Source organism: Hippocampus zosterae, chromosome 12, assembly GCF_025434085.1.
Source record: "Hippocampus zosterae strain Florida chromosome 12, ASM2543408v3, whole genome shotgun sequence".
In the NCBI taxonomy this organism is placed as follows: domain Eukaryota; kingdom Metazoa; phylum Chordata; class Actinopteri; order Syngnathiformes; family Syngnathidae; genus Hippocampus; species Hippocampus zosterae.
The window spans coordinates 455,553-474,509 of NC_067462.1; the positions used below are offsets into that span (position 1 = coordinate 455,553).

Genomic DNA, 18,957 nt, shown 5'->3' on the forward strand with positions numbered 1-18,957 from the left:
CGCACAACGGGCCACAGGAAGGGACGCCACCTGTGGGCCCCGCGTGCGGACAATCGATGTGAAGGAGGCGCCATGTTAATATTGCATCCGGAGGAACGGAAAAGGGGACACCTGCTTGGGGAGGGGGGGGTCACATGGCTTGAAATAAAGAAGCCGGTGTCCCTCAGCGGCGGGACGGCCGCCGCCGCATCCGCCGCCCGGCTTCCACGCTCCTGGCGCCGGAAGACTGGAGGCTTTATGGGGGCCGGCGGGGGAGGGGCGGCATCGTTTGGGACCGGCCGCACGCGTGCACCTGCGCGCTAAAAGACCCGACTGTCCCGCCTTTTCCCGTCATCTCGGTGACAGAAAAAGCCCGGGATCCGTCCTTGGTTACCATGGCAACGCACGAGCACAACTCTTCCTTGTGTTCGGCCGCCCTCTCTTTCCTCGTCGGAGGAAAACGGTCCCGAACGGCTGGACGTCATCCTCAAGAGGCTTCGAGAAGACCGCCGCCGGGAAGTTCCTTTGGGATGTGGCCAAGTGGGGTGAGGAGGGGGGGGGGGGGTCACCTCTAAAAGGATCAAGATGGCGGCACATCTTCCGTTTGAAAAATCAAGCGTGTTGGAGATCAAGACTCGCCCGAGACCAAGAGAAGACTTTTGGGAGTCGAGACCAAGTCCAAACAGAGACAAACATCCCCGAAAAGTCAGACCGGGCCAAGACTTCGGACTGCGGCCTTTGCGTTTTCTTCCCGCTGTCACCGTGCAGGCGGGAGGGAGAAGCAGGGTGGATTGATAAAAGACAGAAAACTAAATCCAAAACAAAGTCATGAAAAGAAAACGAATCCGAGGTAACAAACAAAAACCACGGCGGAAACTAAAAACCCTCCAGAACAAAAAGGGGACCGAAACAAACGGCGGGAGTCCTTTGATACAACTCATAATGACATAATGAGCAACAGGTGTGCAGCTGCAGGGGGAGCGCGACAGTGCCACCTGTTGGTCACAAACCAAATCATGACAAAATTCAAGACATGAAGACAAAAAGAATCCAAAGTAACAAACCAAAAGCGGCGCTGCAGCAAAAAAACATGAGCGCAACAAGCAACGACCCCAACACTGAGCCCTTGTGCAAGGGAGTCCTTTCAACACACACACACACACACACACACACACTAATGTCACGATGAGCAACAGGTGTGCAGCTGCAGGCGGAGCCCGACAGCGCCACCTGTTGTGAGCAAACACATTGCGCATGAAAGCGGTTCCCGGGCACGATTGTAAGGGCCAAGGGTCGTTCGCCGGTGCGGGCTTGCCCGTTGAGGCTGCCCCCCCGCCCCCTCCTACACTGCCTGCAGAGCTCCGGGTGAGGCTCCGGCACGCCCGCCACCCTCCCGGGGACGTGGCGGAGGTCGTCGAGTGAGACGGTCTCTCAAATGGCCACGGAGGCCGCGCCGTCCTCATCTTGGGTCTCCAGTGTGCGCCGCGGAAGACTTGACGGAGAGATCTGAGGACGTGCTGCCATTTGCAAATAAGTTGAAGCCCCCCCACCCTTCCCCCCCACACCTTGAAAAAAAGACACCAAATGTTTTGTTTTGTTTTGTTTTATTTCTCAGAGCAAGTTTTGAAAAAAAAGAAAGCCACAATCATGTTTGTGCGCTTTCACTGTATTGTGATTCTCACTCGCGCGGTGGCTCAAGTCCACTTTGCACGCGGCCCGCCTGCTGCCAAAGGTCACTTGGGGGTTGGATCCGGACTCTGGACTCGGGGTACTCTTTTGCAGTCTGGAGTGCACAGACCCCGTCCTAAGGAGAAAACCGAGAGAGGCGCGAGGGGCTTCAAGGCGCTGAAAGGGCTTGGAGATCACCCCCCCCCGACCCCCACCCCCACCCCGCCAGTCGCGGGCGGTCGTCGTCCGAGCCCGCCGAGACCCGCGATGAGTGGCGGCGGCTTGCTCCGATGGCCACCCGCGGGCATCGAATAGCCTTCACCACCTCCGCCTTGCTCTCCCCCCCCCCCCACCCGCCTCCCCCATTCGCAGCACTTGTCTTTTTTGGGGGAGCGCGCCAAGGACGTTGCGTTGCGCGTGTGAAAAGCAACGGCCAAAAAAAAAAGTGGCCTGCCTGGCCTGGACTGGAGAAGCCTCGGCGGGCCGCCGCGGCAGTGAGAGTAGTTCGGCTTCGAGGCCGGCGAGGCGGCCGCGGGCGCACAAAGACCCCCCATCCCCCCTCCCGCCAGCCCCCCAGCCAGCACACAGCCGTGCTCAGTCCTGTGAGCGGCATTTGGCTTTTTATTCGTTGCTCGTTGACGCTTCTTCCACCGTCTCGCTTCTCCTCACCGGGGCGACGGGCGCACGCAGCTCCAGACCATTTTTTGCACGATGATCGTTTTGTTTTGTTTTTTAATTAACGTTAATATTAATATTTTCCATTTTCAATTCATTTTTATTCATTCATATTATAACAATTCCCGTGCATGATTTTTTTTCTAACCGTGACTAACGTCCTCCTAAATTTTTTGGACGATGATCGTTTTGTTTTGTTTTTAATTCATGTTAATATCAATATTTTCCATTCTTAATTCAACTTTATTCATTCATATTAGAACAATTCCGGTGCATGATTTTTTCTAACCGTGACTGACGTCCTCCTAAATTATTCTTCGCGGCATTGTATTTCTTTATTTTTTGCTCTTGCTATTTTTGTGACGAAAATCATTCTTTTCTGGATGATTTTTTTTTGGAGGGGGGGTCGGGGGGCTTTTGAATTTGTCACGAAGTGGGGTTTGGGGGGGCAGCCGTCGCATGCGGTTGCGCGGCGAAAATACCCCCCCCCCCCCCCCCCCCCCCGCGCGCCCGAAGCAGAAGCGACGACGGCGGCGCGGCCGTTTTTGGCCTTTTGTTTCTCTGCCGCAAGATGCAGTCGGAGCAAAAACACAAGCGAGCGCTTCGGCGGCCGCAGAGTCAAAAGCCGCCGGCGCGCCACTGCAAATGTTCAGGAAAACAGACAAAAACGCTTTCATCTCAACTTTGACGCCTCGGCAAGCTCGGCGCGCGTCCCCGCGGGACGGCCTGTCGCGTAGAAACCAAAAACGCTAACGTCTGGGGGCTAGGGGGGGCGTTTTTGGGGGTTGCTGCGTCACCCGATAATTCTCCCCGCGATGCCGACCAAAATAATCGCGCGCGCGCGCGCGACGCCGCCGAAGAAGCGGCGGCATTTGGCGAGGCCTTCAAACGGCCGCGCGCGTCGACCAGGAGCCGCGACGCGCGCTCGCCAACTCGACACTTGAGGCCAAAGCGGCGACGGGAATTCCTCTTGAGACTGCGGGGAAACGGGGCCGCCCTCAAACTCGCAAAACAAAAAGCCAACAAAAGCGCCAAGCGCCAAGGATGAAAAGTGAGGCGGGGATGGGACACGTCTTGTTTCAAGGCTCCAAACTCAAAAGATGAGAACCGTGTCGAGGATGGGGCAGGGGATTTATTTGTTGTTTTGTTTTTTTTGGTCGCAAATTGAAACGAAAAAGGCAAGGTGCAAGTAATTGTCCGTCCACCCCCCTCCCCCCCGCTGTCATTTTGGGGACTTTACTTTCCGCGGGTGGAGTCACGTGATCCTCGTCAATAAATATCGCTCCCCTCCTCGCTTCCTTCCTTTCTGACCAACATTCACAATTGACAATTCACTTGGCGGCGTCTCCCGCGTGCAGGCGCGGCACCGCGCACATGCTGCACGGGCACGGCATCCCGGCGGCGACCCCCCAGTGCTGGAAGGAGGGCGGCGGGGGGTGGGCCTTGAGGAGTCGGTGCGGGGGCCTGGCGGCGTGGGGAGGCGGCGGCGGCGGCGGCGCTAGCAGCGGATGGTGCACGCCGTGCGGGCCCGCCGCCAGGGCGGCCGGGTGCGCGTGAGTCAAGGCCGGGTGGTGCGCGGCGGCGGCGGCGGCTGCGGCGGCCGAGGCCGAGGCCCCCGCGCCCGCGCCGTAAACGTCGGCCAGCAGGCGCTTCATCTCGTCCAGCGAGGAGCTGAGCATGAGGATGTAGTTCCTGGCCAGCAGCAAGGTGGCGATCTTGGACAGCTTGCGCACGGAGGGCCCGTGCGCGTAGGGCATGACCTCGCGCAGGCCGTCCATGGCCACGTTCAGGTCGTGCATGCGCTTGCGCTCGCGGCTGTTGATCTTCAGCCGGATGGACTGCAGCTCGTGCTCGGACAGCAGCTTGCGCTCCGCCTTCTTGGAGGCCGCGCGCGCCGCCGACAGCGCGTCGGAGGCCGCGTCCTCGTCCTCGTCGCCGTCCTCGTCGTCGTCCTCGTCGTCGTCGTCGTCGTCGCGGCGGCGGCGGTTGTGGCGGCGGCGCGGGAAATGGTGGCGCAGATGCGGGGGCCCCGCCGCGGGCGAGTCGCCCTGCGTGGACGACACGGCGCCCGGGAAGCCGTGCGCGGGGCGGCGAGGCCCAGACGGGAAGGCGCCGTCCGTTTCCGGCGACGACACGCGGCTCGCGTCCGACTCCATCCTGCGCGCGCGCCTGTCGGGATGACACCGCGTGACGTCAGTGGGAGCAGGTCACCGAGAGGGCGCCGTCGCGACCGAAACTCCGAAACTCGCGACTCCAAAAATCCACCCAAAGCATGCAATTTGGAATCCGACCCAATAAAAACCGCTTTGTCCTCATTGAAAGTTTTGTTTCGGGATTTTTTTTTTGGGGGGGGGGGGTCAAAACAGAAAGATTCAAGCCATCATCTCGCCCCCCCCCCCCCCCCCCCCACGCCAAACTCGACTTGATCCAGTCGTCCAAGGGTTTTCGATTGCAAATGCGGGGTGCCCGGCTCCGGCGCCCGGGAAGGGCTCAGTGCGCCTGGGAGGGGGGCGGCACCCGAAGCGGCCCGCCCGAGCCAAACACTCTTCCGGGCAACAAATCCGGGCAAACCGCATTGCGCCAAGGACGACGCGATTCACTTGACCCGTGCAACGCGTTTTGGTAAACCAACGACCGCGACCGAGACCGAAACACGTCCCTTGGGAAGCGACGCCATCGTTCCGGTTGCCGGTTTGGCGGCACTCGGTCGCCGCGCGCTTCCCTCGGCGGCCCCACACCCCGGGCGCGCGCCCCCCGTTCCCCGAAAAGCAAGCGGCGCTTCTCTCAACTTACCCTCGCCTATTTGGGGGCCGAGTTCCCCAAAAATGTCCAAAAAGGCCACCTGAAAAAAAAAAGGAAGGGAAGGGGTGGGGTGGGGTGGGGGTGGGGGCTCGCGCGAAATCCGCTTGACGTGATGCGGAGCGCGCAGACTACGCGGACGTCCTTCCACGCGCGGGGCGGCAGCAGCAGCAGCAGCAGCAGCAGCAGCGGCGGCAGCAGCGGCGCAGTGACGCGCCGCCGGCTCTTGGCGCCGTTTTATACAGGGGGGGGGGGGGTCACCGGGACAACAACACTCAGTCTGTGTGCGCAACCGACCGGCCGACTGCTTTAAGGGAGGGCGGGGCAGTGAAGCAGCAAGCTCTGCAGTCGCTTGGGTTCAGGCACGCGCACTCGCAGGGGGCCGCTCGGGCCCACCTGCCCCCGCTTGGCGCAAGTGCCGTTCGGAGACGGCGAGAGTTCCCTTGGGGAGTTTTCGGAATCTTTCTCGAGCAGGCGTCATGTTGATTTGTGCTCATGTGTTGAGAGAAAAAAAAGGACACACACACACACACACACACACACACGACTGGCGAGTGTCCTTTTTCCTGCTTTCTTTTCAATTGATCAAATCAAGGTTGAGGGGCTTTTTTTGGGGGCGGGGGGCTCGCTGGAGACGCCCACTTGGTGTTGTCACGGTGACGGGCAGGTCGCTCAAGGGGAGGCTTTTCTTTTCTTCGGTTCAACTTGCAAGCAAGTCGAGTGCCAGGCTCGGGTCTCCGGTTCTCCACGACGCGGGCGCGGGCGCGAGGTTTGGCCTCCGAGGTCCGCGTCCACCGTGGAAGTTGAAATCCCTCGTTTGGGATTTCAACGACGGCTCAGGCGCGGCCTTCCGGAAGGCCCTCGCGCCCTCGCTCCAATGATGTCATGTCCAAAAGCCAACCAAAGCTCCGCAATTGTCGTGCGGCTGAAGCTCGACGAGACAAGGAGCCCATTTCAACATTTGGCCGCTGCTGTGGTTGCATCAGTGCTTGAAATCCTCCCGCACAAAATCATCCGAAGCACGGCAAGAGAAAGGCCCACATCGGCAAAGGAACCTGATCCGGAATTGTGTGCTGGGAGTTTCTGGGCTGGAAGTTTGGTCAAGTGCTCCCGTTCCAGATGGGCAAAGGAGGACCCCCCCCCCGCATCCCCCCAGCCCCTCCCACACACACACAAAAGGGATTTGGAGCGACAATACGGGACAACAAAAAGTAATCCGTCAAGCCTCGTTGCCGTTTCTTTGGTTGCCATTTGTTTGCTGGCCGCACCGCCAAGTGCGCTCGCGCATCCGCCGAGCAACCCTGCTTAAAACCATACGCCCGAGGTGGGGGGGCAGGGGGTGGGGGGGGCGACTATTAGGAGCTAATTAAGTGTCGGGGCCCGTTGGGGTTCCCGCGCGAATGGAGAGCTTACAAGCTCTTTAGACGGCGTGACAAATTGAATGGCGGCGGGCAGGGCCGGGGCCCATTCTTCCCGCCGCCCCATCTGGCCGCCGGCGCGGCAAAAAGGGGATTTGCGCCGCCGCGCGGGAGCCGGCCAGGGGATAAGGGGGCTCTTTGGCACCCCGGGCCTTTGTTCCCGCTCGCTCCTCGCCTCGATTCAACAGGCAGAGATTTGCTTTTTGCAAATGCTACAAATGTTTCGACAAGGCGCTCTGTGATCCGCCGGGGTCACGGCCGCCCCGCCGCCATGCGGATGAATATATTGCCGCGCCTATTGCGGGCCCCAAAGAGCCTCCCCCGCGCTCGCCGGGCCGGGCCCCCCGCTTGCCAAAAAGCGGCTCCACCGGTGGGCCCAATGGATATTTCAGCTTCTCTGGCCAAAAACGGGTTCCACGGGCCCCCCGCCCTGGCTGGTCGGACCCCACGGGCGCTCAAGCAACGACCGATGGCGGCGAGTGGCGATCGTCGGCATCCCTAAGGCTTGAATTGACGAGGTCCTTTTGGACTCGACGCGCGAGCGGACACCCCCACGATTTCGGGATGAGGGCGGGTGGCCAAAGTGTTTCCCCGTCGGCCGTGCGCTCTCCACCATTTTTTTTTTTTTTTTCACCGGATGACAATTCCAAGCTCAACAATGAGCCAAATTGCCTTTGAGTGGATGAAGCCGTCAAGGTTGACACCGTCACGGTGTACCCGAAGCGACAGAATAATCGCTTTGTGCGCAACGAAATAACTGAAAGTGGATCCCCGAAATAGCAGACACAGAAAGAGATTTGTCAGAGAACAAAAGGGCTCTTGAATACAACACAAAAATACCCGACCGGGAGAATAACAAAAAGCGCTGGTCAAAATAAGGACCAGGAGTTAAATAAGGAGAACAACAGAAAATAGCAAGGATAGTCTGTTTGGAAAAACGCTAGCAAGTTCACACGAAAGAGAACACCGACGCGCAATAACAGCCACAAGGCTGAGAGGCAACGAAGAATCAGTCATCGAAATGGGCAAGAGAATTGGCACGGCGTAGAATACTCCGGCAGTGAGTAGACTGCCGGAGCGTCCAAATAAAGGCTGAGTAAGTCATCGCAAATGGCTGACAGGTGTGCAGGCGGCAGGCGGGAAGCCCGCCCCCTGCTGGCAAACACGGGACGTGACACACACTGCCCCTTGACATGCTTGATTTGCCAGCTTACCCGCAAGGTGAAATGTTCACTGGCAGATCTCAAGGCCAGGGACCACTCGGGCTCGGGCTCGGACTCGGACTCGGACTCGGACTCGGACTCGGACTCGGACTCGGACTCGGACTCGGACTCGGACTCGGGGTGATTCTCCAGTCATCAAGTCGGCCTTGAAAGCGTGACGATCCGCGGCCTGATAGGATGCTGGTTGGGCCATTAAGTGCTGCGAGCCGATGCCCCTTTTTCTTTTTTTTTCTTCTTCTTCTTTCCTTTGGCAAGCAAGTGTCTTGCGGGATCAGGGGGTGACTGTCAGGGGGCGGGGGCAGGGGGGGGCTCGGGGGTGTTTGCGAGCGTGAAAGGGGTCCGGGGCGGTTCACATCGCCGGCCCATTGAGGGCGGCCCCTCCCCTGTTGTAAAACAAGCTCCCGTGGGCTCGCCTGAACACAGGGGGCTTTGTGGCCCCCACCGCCACAGGAAACATACCACCCAAAGTGCTGTCCCCCCCACCCTCGCCGCCCCGATCTTGTTCAGGAGGTGGGTCCGCCATCGGTGGCCGGCAACAGGTGGGGTTAATGAGACGAGGGGGGAAGGGGGGGGCGGAGGGGGTCCGTAAAGGGGCGGTCCCGCATGTTTCCGTAATTCGGGGGCCTAATGGCAAGATTGATGGACGGAGACAGCGAGACAAAACCGGGGGGCGGTGATGAAATGTAGAGGGGCGGCGACGTGGCGGGGTCGGGGGGGGCGCGAAGGGGAATCCTGAATGGCGTCTCGGCCGACGCCGGAGTCACACGGACGCGTTTGGCACCTCCTGGGGGGCTAATTAGCAGGGAGGTCTCGGCGACAAGGCGGCGGAGAAAGGCCGCAGGATGCGGGGTGAGCGCGGGTCAGGGATGACCACCTACCAGGAGAGCGGGCCCCCCCCCCCCCCCCACTACCATCCAATGCTTGACACTGTCAAAAAAAACGGAAGAAAATAAAACGGGCCCCCGTTTCGGGGCTCGCCATCTCGTCGTCGTTCTTCGCCTCCGTCGCCCGGCGGACAATTGACTGGAGGACCTGACTTGTCCTCTTTTGAGGAGAGGGGGGGGGGCGGTGGGCGTCCTCAAAGTCTTGAGCACCCTGAAGTGGACGCGCACACGCTCGACGCACTTTGACACTTGTTGTTTCTCATGAAACGTCCACCTGCTTGGTCACTTGAATCGGTAGGCCCCCCCCCCCCCGACTACTGCCCGAAGACGGGCTCCGGCACGCCCGCGCCACTCGTCAGTCCAGGCAAATGAGACGAATGGCCTTGAAAATATGTCGGCGAATGAACAAGTAGCAGTGACTCTGAAAATGTGTGTGCGCGTTTAGCACGCGGGCGCCGATGAGACGGCCTGCGGTGTTGGCTCCCGTAACGAGGCGGGGGCCGGCGGGGGCCGGCGGGTTCCTTCGGTTGCACCCAATGAGCCCACCGCGCAGCCGTTTCAGCGACATCCTCGACGAGCTTCACTTTGGCGCCAAGGCCGACGCCGGCGGTCGCACGCCACAAACAAGCTTGTGGCTATTGTAGCCGCCCTCATTAGCAGCAGGCTAACGACGGGCTCCAGAAGGCCGCCGCCTTGTCCCCGCGCGGCGGGTCCCGGCTGACGGCTTTTCTTGTCTTTTGTTGTCCGCTCGGCGTTATGTAGGTTAATACCCGGCCCACGCCAACAGCCGCGCTTTGTGGCGTCGCCGGCGCGGGCGGGCGGCCCGCCGGCCGGCGGCTAAACACTAAACACAGCCGGCGTTGATGACACTGAAAGTATGCTCCAATGGTGTCAGTGTGCGAGCGCAACAAGAGCGACGCGAAGAAGCGGGCCATTGTGGCTCATTAATTAACAAGCTATGCTAAACGAGGATTAGCATATTCATAAGGGAGTGGGGGCGAAGGGGGGGGGGCGGCCATCTTTCACACACATTTTTTTTGTGTGTCAGTGTGTCCAGTTTCACCATCGCTGATTGTGCGCGACGACATAACATAACCTCGTTTGTCCAACACCCGCCACCCGCCCCATTAACTCCCGGCGTGGCGCATGTCATGCGCGCACGCACACACACACTGCCCCCCCCCAGCCCCATTTTCACAGTCCAAAGGACACGGGCCCACGGATTAGCAGTAAATTGGAGGCGGCTGCAAAGCGATTGGCATGTGGCATGACATCTCCGTGGTCAACACGCGCTCCCCCCCTCAAAGAAACGCACGCGCGGGACAAGGCGAGACCGGCAGAGGTTCAAGTCACATTCAAACGGAAGGACAACAAAGTCGACACCCCCTTCGGCCCTTTTCCTTTGAAATCCATCCGCCGGTGATCCGGCCCAAAGCTGAGCGCAGCGCTTTGGGTCTTCTCTCAAAGGCCACAAAGGTCAAAGGCCCCCCTCACCTGTGGCCCAAGGGGGGAATTTCACGCTCGATCGCCGGCAACGGCGGGTGGGCTCGCGCGAACGAAGCTTTCATATTTTGCTCTGCGACTCCTTCGATTCTCTGGCCATTTTGACGCCGAGCGCTTCCGCTTTGGGAAGGCGCGTGGCCTTTTGGTCATTTGGGGACCTTTCGGAGGTTCGCTTAATTGCGTCCCCCCCCAAGGAAAGGCCGCCTTTCAAGGCGCTCGTTAGCCACGTCCGTCTCACTATGCGCGACCTGTCACTCACAGTCATTTGTCGCGGGAGAAATGCAAAAAGTGCCGTTGCTTAACTTTGCTGTTTAACGAGCTCTTTAATTGAGACGTCTACTGGCCACCTGTCGGTCTCATTAGCATACTAATGCTGCGCCATTGTTGTAGTGCCGACAGCTAGGATGGTGGCGGGGGTTGCTGGGAGGCAGGGGGGGGGGGGCATTGAGTGGGATGCTAATGCGGGGGCTCGCCGGGTTCCACAAAGGCGGACGACGAAAAGAAATCGGCCGGGCAAAGTCGCAACACCGCGCGACGCTTCCTGTGCGGCAAAGTCCAAAAACGCTAGCAAACGATTCTTTCAGCGTGCTCCAACCCGCGCGCAAAAAAAAAAAAAAGGAGCAGCAAGGTCCATCTTTAAATCATCCGTCCCGGGCTGGTCGAGGGGACTCACTTGGTCCTCAAACAATTGGGCACACTCGCACGTAGCTCGCCGCCGAGTGCGCTTCAGCTTAGCGTAGCGCTCAAGTTTAGACGCAAGAAATGATCTTGGTTGCTCCGCGACTGCAAAGGACCGCTGGATGGGAATATTTTTCAGCATCGAAGAAAAAAAATCAAGACTTTTTAACGTCGTCTTACCAATTCCAGTCAGTCCGAGTTCAATTTCAGCCGTTGAATCAAGCCAATAAAGACCGTGGGGCTTTCTACCACTAACACCGTCAAAATCCCTTTTCGAGGAAATGGATTCACAAGTTTCTTCTTTCATTCAAGCTGGAAAAACTTTAAGACGCAAACAAAAATAAGATAAGATAAGATAAGATAAGATAAGATAAGATAAGATAAGATAAGATAAGATAAGATAAGATAAGATATCCTTTATTTCCACACTGGGGAAATTGACAGCCTCCATCAGCAAGAATGTAGGCAGACAGAAAAAACAAGCAAACACCGTTCAATGAAGTGCAATAGAAATACAAAATGGATACATGGCAGTGCCATTTACAGTTGTTTTCACATCAATTAATTATTATTAATATTACTGTTGCTATTTTTATTCAGCAGCCTGACAGCGGTCGGTATCTCTCCTTCTTGCAGCGCGGGTGCAACAGTCTCTGGCTGAAGGAGCTACCTAGTGCTGTCAGGGGGGGGGGGGGGGGGGGGGAACTGGCCGTCATAGCTTTTAGCTTCGGTTCCAAACAATGTGGGGCTTCCTCATTTAGAACGTCATCGAATAGCATCACGGATCTTTTAGCCATCCGTCCATTTTCCGATCCGCTTTACCATCACGAGGGTCGCGGGAGGGGGGGGGGGGGCTAACCACCGGACCTATCCACCGCATTATTAAGAACACGTATGACGATTGGTAAAAGTTCTCACCCTTGTCTTTTTTTTCATGATGACAGGAAGGAGTTTGTTGCCCGACTTCGCTCTTCGTGTCCACGCGTTCGCATTTCAGCCTCATGCTTGTTGGCTTGACGTCAACTTGTTTCAAATCGCGTCATCGATCTCAAATTAACTGTGGTCGCAAGCAGCAACAAGATCGATCTCCTTCTTGCACTGTGGTTTTCATGAAATGCCCCCGGACGGCCGTGTGATCTTCTTTCCTTTTTCCGACACTGCCATCTAGTGGACGTTGGTTACTGTATTTAGCTGTTGTTTTTCATCAACATTCGAATTCATGCCCATACTGGTACGATCATTGTTGCTATTCTGTTGGCGTGTGTGGAGATGCGGATGTCGGATCTCGGGGTTCATTCACAATGATTGTGAGAGAAGTGCCTGGGGAGAATGCAAATAGGAAATACGGGGAAGCGGAAAATACACCATACGCGTGAAAATCAAGCAGGCTCATAAGAAAACGTCTACGCCGCCAAAGGAGTGTAAGAAGTGGGTCTCTGGTTTTCATCGTGTCGTTTGACTTCCACTGTTGAAAGACGGAAAAAAAAGACTGTGTCAGAAGTGGGATTCGAACCCACGCCTCCATTCGGAGACCAGAAATCCCGCTGGCGAGAAGGTTTCAACCTTGAGTCTGGCGCCTTAGACCGCTCGGCCATCCTGACAACTGACGAAAGGAGCGCTTTTTGCCTTCTTAAGGCCGATACGGCACCAGGACGCGAACGAGTTTTTCCGTCTTTGCCGTCGGGTGAGACATTTGCGCACATACAAGCAATTGCTTGGAAAAAGCTTTTGGTTAGTCACGCTGACAGAAGCACAGTCGTGGCGTGACTTGCGCCGCTCGCTCTTAGCGTATTCGCTTCCGCTCTGAAAATCAAAGCGCGGGGGGAAGAGTGTCAAGGGGCTTTTGTGGAGTCATCTTTTTGTGCACAAGAATAAATAAATAAACTCTGAAACATGTGATATACCCTTTTACGTTTTATAACACTGTTGTCTCGTTTCACGTTTCCAAGAATGACGCGACACCGTCGCTTCTTGATGACGTCGCCTGCACGTCAGCTCCCGCGCCACTCCAAACAGAATATGTTGTAGATGTACCCGTTAATTGACAAAAAACCCTCAAATATTAATTACAAAATAGAAACTTTGTAAGCGAGTGCATTTCACGCCCGCCCCCAGTTCAACGGAACGACATAAACGCTGGCCCCACACCGCTGTCGCCCCTTGACAGCGTCACGCCGCATTCGCGTTGTAGAGTTCTGCACGATTTCATTTTGCCAAGTCAACAAGAACGAGCGATATATGTAACCGTATTCTCCCTGTCCACATTTAACAGTCGCGTCAAACGATGTAATCTTTTGCCATTCGCGTGTAGCTCTGATGAATCCCCCGGGTAGCCATTTATAAACTTTTCGAGCAAGAAATAGGAGAACCATTGCATCAAGTAGTTCAGGAAATATATTGACGTATTCCTGTGCCCACAATGGCACATGGGCGGCCCTCGGCTTTACTCGGTACCCAACACGAGTTAAAAGTGAGCACTGCAATCATAATAAAACGGACGAAAAGTCTGAAACTTGCAAAAGTTTATTTGAACCGCGGCATGAACAATTCATTGGGGAGAGGGAGACGACATGGCAGCCACGTTGAGCGGCAGCCGTTAAAGCTTCAGGGTTGCTTAAAAAGGGCGTGGGGGGAAGAGAGAACAAGGAAAATAAATTACTTATTTTTCAAGTCAAAGTTTAGTTTTGGAGAGCGCATGCGGGAACGAGGAGCATGCTGGAGAAAATGTCTTGAATCCAGGTGTTACAAATAAACTGTTAGCATGAGTTAGCTTCCTGGGCTAACGAGCGCCAATCACTCAGCATTGCAGCACGCCGTCCTCCTGAAGATCCCGCCGGTCCCGGTCCTGGTCCTCCTCCTCTTCTTTCTCACCCGCCTCCTCCCCGATGACGTCAAGCACAGCATGAAGTACCTGGTCCTGTGGGCGGGGCTCGCCGTCCAGCTGCGTCTCCTGAAGCTGCAGGCGGCGCTCCTCCACCATCAGGAGGCGCTCTCGAATGCACTCGGCCGCCGTCGCCGCGTCGTCACCGCTGGAGCTGCCGAAACGCTGCTCGCTCCTAAGGCACCCGCACGCGGTTTCATTACGGTTTCGAGTCAGGGCTGAGGTTTGGAATGAGACTTTTAAGTTTGGGTTTCAAATGAGGACTTCAAGCCTGGGTTGCGCTTTCAGTTTAGGATTTCAAACATGGGTTGAGGTTTGTCTAGTTTACTGGAGGGAATGATGGTCTTGAAGGCCAGTCTTGGGTTGGAAATCGAGATTTTCAAGACATTGTTAGGGCCTTGTTTGGACGCGGTCACCATTTACCGTACGGCCGCACGTGTTGCTACATTAGCATGCGTGTCGTTTTTGCGCGGTGTTGCGTTACGTGCGGCAACGCGTGTCTACCGACCCATCGGGGAAGATGACGGCCATGCCGAGTCTGTCCAGCAGAGCTTTGGCCGAAGCGGCCACCTGATCCAGAGACTCGGCCTCCACGTGCTCATCCTGCAACACCTGAAAGAACACGCGCGGGCACACAAGGCCTCATTTCTACTTGAAATAGTTTGCTTCAATATCATTTTGTCACGATGTCGTGTGTGCGCGCTGACCACGTCGGCGTGCTGGTGGAAGGCGAGGGCGAGCTGCAGTCGGTGTTGCCGTTCGTCGGCGCTGACGGCGAACTGCTTCCACACGCGGTTGAGTCGAGGCAGCGTGTCGCCGGACGAGCGCGTGGCGCAGCGCAGCGACTGGCACAGCACCACCGTGGCCTGCAGCAGCTGCCGCCCGTAGTCGTACGTGCTCTGCGACGCACACAAAAGGACCAACGTCGTGGGACACGCGTGCATAAACACACATTCGCAAGCATACTCTCAGTAAAGTGCGCATCCCCACACCCCCCGCACTTGACATGACACAAAGGTTTTGCGCGCGGCCACTTCCGGTCTGACCTGTGCCACGTCCACGAACTTCTTGTGTTTGTCCATCAAGGCTTTGGTGTCGCGGGCGTCGTCTCCGAGTCGCACGTGCGTCTTCAGCAGCGCGTCCAGCAGCTCGCACAGCCAATCCACCGCCTGCACGCGCACGCACGCACGCCTGCATCACATCACCTGCGCCGGCGACATCGTTCGGCTCCCGTCAGCCCATCTGACCTGTAAGGCGTCTTCTTCGCATTTGAACAACTGAACCATCTGAAGCATCTTCAGACGCCGCACGTCCACCATGTCCTCGCACCTGCGCGAACGCACTTTGTCAGGTGATTGTAAATGGCCAGGCGCTAGCGTGTGGGCGGGCCTTCACCTCTGCTTCCTCATCTGCATATCGTCCATGACGTCGCGGATCTGCCGCACGTTGTCCCTCTGCTCGGCCGCCGCGTTTTCGCCGTCGTCGCCGTTGCAGGTTTGCTCCAGCAGCAGCGCCCCCTTCTGGCGCAGCGACGCCAGCCCCACCTCTGCCCAAAGGGGAGGAGTCGGCGCGATTTAGGCCCCACCTCCCCGCACTCCCGCATACGTACGTACGTACCGACGGTCTGCAGCTTCTCCTCCAGCAGCTTGAGGCCGTGTTGGATTTGCGAGCCGTCGGCCGGGGCCGCGTCGGCGCACAGCATGGCCAGGAGCGCGTCCAGCTGCTGGGACAGCTAACCGCAGCAAACGCCGCGTCAGCAGAGGAGAGAAAGCGAGCTTTGTTCATCAAAGATGGACGTCAACTAAGCTCAAAGTCAGCAAACATGCTAATGAAAATTGCTACTCTTAGCAAAGGTTAAAAAAAAAACGGGGGGTGGGGAGAGGGGGTGACGCAAGAAGTGTTGGCCACACGAGACGACGGGCGGGTCAAGTCAATGTTGGAACGGAGCCGAGACGGAGGCGAGCCAAGTGGGGGCGGCGCTGACCTCCTGCGTTTGGGCGTGGAAGGCGTGCGCGGCCTGCAGGACGTTCTGTCGGCTCTCCAGCAGCGCCGCCTGCTGGTAGCAGACGTCGCTGAGCTGCCGCTGCAGCGCCTTCAGCTCGCCGGCTTCTTCCTCCTCCTCGTCGTCTCCGCCGCCGAGCAGGGCGCCGATCTGCTGGTTCAGCTCCACGTAGGCCGCAAACCATTCCTGGCGAGGGGGGGGGGGTTGTTATGCATGCGGCCGGAGGACGCGGGCAGGCGGGCGGGCGGGCGGCTCTCCGTACGCTGTGCTGACTCTCGATCTCCTCGTGCTTCTGCTGCAGCGCCTGCGCCGCCCGCATGGAGTCTCCGATGGCCCGCTGGGTCTTCAGCAGCTCCGAGCCCGGACCCTGCAGCCACGTCACCACCTCACCGGCACACACACACAAGCGCACTTGATTTCACTTTTCTTCTCCCGTTGGCCATTTTTGCAGCGACAGAGGCGCCTCCGAGACGGCCGCCGACGGCTCACCTGCGTGACTTTGGCGTGCACGTCGTGTATCTGGGAGCGCTTGCTGCGTTGGCGGCACACTTCCTGGTAGCGGGTGTACTTCTCCCTCAGCGAGTCCAGAAGCTTCATGACCTGAGGCTGAGCCAGGAGCTCCTCCTCCATCGGACGCCACGTCGGCGCTGTGGGCAAACGTCCGGAAAGGTGACGACCGGCCGGCCGAGGCGGGCGCAAGGCGGAAAGGTTCACGTCGGCTTCCTCACCCGCCGGCCCTCCGCCGCCGCCTCGTCCGCCCCCCTCCGAGACGTTGAAGCGTCGCTGCTGGAGCTCCGACAGCAACTCGTGACCTACGCGCGCACAAAGCGGAAAGCGGCAGCGTCAACCAGCCCAGCCCCCTTTCGATGCGCATACATGACATGAACAAAGCACCTACAGAAACCCGCTGGCACGTTCGCACTGGCAGAGCGACGTACAAATCCATAAAATGGGCGACGGAGCAAAAGGCTACGCTGCCACTCACCCGTCTGGAGGACCGCCTCCGGGTCAAAGGACGGCAGGAGGACGTCGGCTGACCTACACGCGCACACAACGCACATGACATGTAGAGCGCGGGCGAGCGCCAGGGAGCGCGAGCCGGCGCGCGTACTTGTCCGGGGCGGCGCCGTCGTTGATGAGCGACAGCTCGTCCAGCAACGACGTGGACTCCTTGGTGAACTTCTCAAACACCTGCCGCGCAGAGAGGAAGGAGCTTGAGTTGCCACGGTAACAAGCGCATTTGCCACGGGTTCATCGAGTTATCGGCGGCCACCAGTCTCTTGCTGAGCCAATCGCCGTGGTCGTAGTCCAAGGTCCCGCCAAAGTCGTCGGTGAGCTGCGAGGGTTCGATGTAGCGCGTCAGCTTATTGGCCGACACCAGGATCACCTGACGGGACGGGAAGCGCCGCAGCGGTTCAGCGGGAGCGGCGGTTCAGCGCGAGCGTCAGTTTAGCGCTCGCTCGGCGGGTCCCACCTCAAAGCCGAGTCGGTCCTTCTCCTTCCAGAAGCAGAAGTGCGTGACCTTCTTGTCCCAGAACTCGTCCGGCTTGACCACGCACACCAGCGACACCTCGGCCGGGATCACGTTCTGAAAGGGCGCTCGTCAGTCGCGAGCGGCGTGCGGCGCCGTGCGGTGCGTGGCGCGTACCTGCAGCATGAGCACCACCGTCTTGACCGTGTTCCACTGCGAGCGCCGCCCGTCCACGATGACGGTGAAGCCTCGCGCCTTGCACTTCTCGCTGCGCACAAACACACGCCCGCCAATCGTGACGGAAAGTCAGCGATGCGCTAACGACGCTAACATTCCGCCGAGCGCCTTCCGGGACAGCGGCGAGGCGGCGCGCTCCGTCTGGGTGCGGCCCTACCTGGGGATGCTGAGCAGATAGTCCAGCGTGTCGCTGAGCTCATCCATGTTGGTCTGCTCGCAGCCCAGCGGGATGCTGAGGATCAGCCCGCTGCGACGGTCTTTCCCGCCTCAAAGCGCAAAGGGCACGTGTGCTTCAGTCACTTGCGTAAAGAGGGGGGGGGGGCGGGGGGCGCCTACCTGAGAGGAAGGCCAGCTTCTTGTTGAGCACATTGATGATGCCGCTGGCTTCCATGGTGCTAACCTGATGACACATCTCAAAGCACAGCACCAACACAATGGATCATTGGATCATCCTTCTCTTCAGACGACATCTTCTCATATGATCAGAATCACAGACGTTTCGCTCGAGGCCGACAGAAAGTGTCCCGGGGCCGAACTGAATAGGAGCACGGTTGCTTCCGTTAATTCTCTACGGGAAGTTAAGTCGGGAATAGGAGTGCGAGCGCCTTTTTTACCCTTGGCCACAATGCGGCGCGCGATTCTCCACTGGAAACTTTTGGGGAGCTTCGGAGGTAAAAGAGCCGCAGGAAGCCACCGGCGTGCTCCCGCTGTCCTTCGCGGCTCAATCGATTGGTCAGTAAATGGACGTGTAGTACGTGCCAGCGTGTCTAAAGCTCTCTGGGTGCCCACCGTATGATGTCGATCGATGCACGCGCTGAGAGATCGTCGACCATTTGAAACCAATCTAAGGATGTGAGGTGGCACAATCTTGAACCCCGATCGCAATTCTGCCTGCGACGCTCGCATTAATCCGATGGTCGGCGAGTTTTCCCATTTAGAACGCGGCCCCCGCTTCACATCTCGTCAAGCACTTTCTCGAGCGAGCGAAGAATTGCTCGTCTTTGTTTTGCCAAACGAGGACGTCGGGCTCTCGGGTTTCAGCGCCAGTCTTCCACCCGCAAAAACACTTTCCAGATGATCGCGGTTTGAACCTGGAACGGACGATGAACGTTGTTCGATGGGAGAAGTCGGGCGGCCATATTTCGTTCGACTTTGGCGGTTGCCGGTGATGCCCCAAATGCGTCGCGGCGGCGATTCAGTTCGGCTCGGCCCGCGGCCGCCATGACCTACATCGACTCCCGCCCGACTCTTCCCTCGCCTCTCCATCGATAACTCTCCCATCGATTCGGCAACAACTCTCCGCCGAACAACGGACTTTGCCTACCTTTCAGTCGTCAGACTCTTGGCATTGTGCGTCTTCGTCGAGGCTTGCTAAAGTTAACGGGGGCTCCGTCGTGTCTCCCGTGGGCGGATAATGACCGTTTTTCCATCCGGCAACGCGACACTCGCCAGCCGCCGACCAGCTCGAGGTGGAAGGAAGCCAGTCGCAGAGCGTCGGTCGGCGGGCGGCGCCGCCGCTGTCCCGCGCATGCGCAATGC

General features: G+C 58.2%; 3 protein-coding genes and 1 non-coding gene across 5 annotated transcripts in view; 1 reads left to right on the forward strand and 3 right to left on the reverse strand.

Moving 5' to 3' along the window:
- Window positions 1-1,855: 1,855 nt before the first annotated feature.
- On the reverse strand, window positions 1,856-5,171 carry olig2 (oligodendrocyte lineage transcription factor 2). The gene is made up of 2 exons (XM_052082051.1): window positions 5,116-5,171; window positions 1,856-4,491 (listed from the first exon to the last, which is right to left on the reverse strand). Exon 2 carries the CDS (start codon window positions 4,476-4,478, stop codon window positions 3,654-3,656), a length of 825 nt encoding a protein of 274 aa, XP_051938011.1. The 5' UTR covers window positions 4,479-4,491; window positions 5,116-5,171; the 3' UTR covers window positions 1,856-3,653.
- A 50-nt stretch (window positions 5,172-5,221) lies between these two features.
- The window catches only part of cwc22 (CWC22 spliceosome associated protein homolog), a 48,066-nt gene continuing 34,330 nt past the window's right edge, over window positions 5,222-18,957 (forward strand). The window contains exon 1 of the mRNA XM_052082005.1: window positions 5,222-5,311. Within this exon, the coding sequence (XP_051937965.1) occupies window positions 5,237-5,311 (75 nt within the window). The 5' untranslated portion in view covers window positions 5,222-5,236. The remainder of the gene's footprint in view (window positions 5,312-18,957) is intronic.
- Window positions 12,320-12,428, reverse strand: trnal-caa (transfer RNA leucine (anticodon CAA)). Its single transcript has 2 exons — window positions 12,391-12,428; window positions 12,320-12,365 (listed from the first exon to the last, which is right to left on the reverse strand). It is a non-coding gene; the product is annotated as a tRNA-Leu (tRNA).
- Window positions 13,347-18,954, reverse strand: sestd1 (SEC14 and spectrin domains 1). 2 transcript variants are annotated; one of them, XM_052082011.1, is made up of 19 exons: window positions 18,743-18,954; window positions 17,755-17,818; window positions 17,576-17,684; window positions 17,359-17,449; window positions 17,185-17,298; window positions 16,984-17,097; window positions 16,822-16,901; window positions 16,696-16,748; window positions 16,439-16,522; window positions 16,200-16,357; window positions 15,973-16,095; window positions 15,693-15,896; window positions 15,326-15,440; window positions 15,104-15,254; window positions 14,956-15,037; window positions 14,755-14,877; window positions 14,416-14,607; window positions 14,217-14,320; window positions 13,347-13,883 (listed from the first exon to the last, which is right to left on the reverse strand). In XM_052082011.1, the coding sequence occupies exons 2-19, from the start codon at window positions 17,807-17,809 to the stop codon at window positions 13,625-13,627; spliced, it is 2,211 nt and encodes a 736-aa protein (XP_051937971.1). In that variant the 5' UTR covers window positions 17,810-17,818; window positions 18,743-18,954; the 3' UTR covers window positions 13,347-13,624. The 2 variants fall into 2 exon arrangements, with proteins under 2 accessions (XP_051937971.1, XP_051937970.1); XM_052082010.1 differs by having other exon boundaries at window positions 17,755-17,830.

What these genes read in the sequence shown, in the direction of transcription:
- sestd1 (XM_052082010.1), bottom strand. Translation starts at nt 17,830, where the DNA reads ATGTGTCATCAGGTTAGCACCATGGAAGCCAGCGGCATCATCAATGTG. An exon ending in TATCTGCTCAGCATCCCCAG is followed by an intron (nt 17,450 to 17,575) that starts GTAGGGCCGCAC and finishes GTTTGTGCGCAG; the next exon opens with CGAGAAGTGCAAGGCGCGAG. An exon ending in AGTTCGTGGACGTGGCACAG is followed by an intron (nt 14,608 to 14,754) that starts GTCAGACCGGAA and finishes TGTGCGTCGCAG; the next exon opens with AGCACGTACGACTACGGGCG.
- olig2 (XM_052082051.1), bottom strand. Translation starts at nt 4,478, where the DNA reads ATGGAGTCGGACGCGAGCCGCGTGTCGTCGCCGGAAACGGACGGCGCC.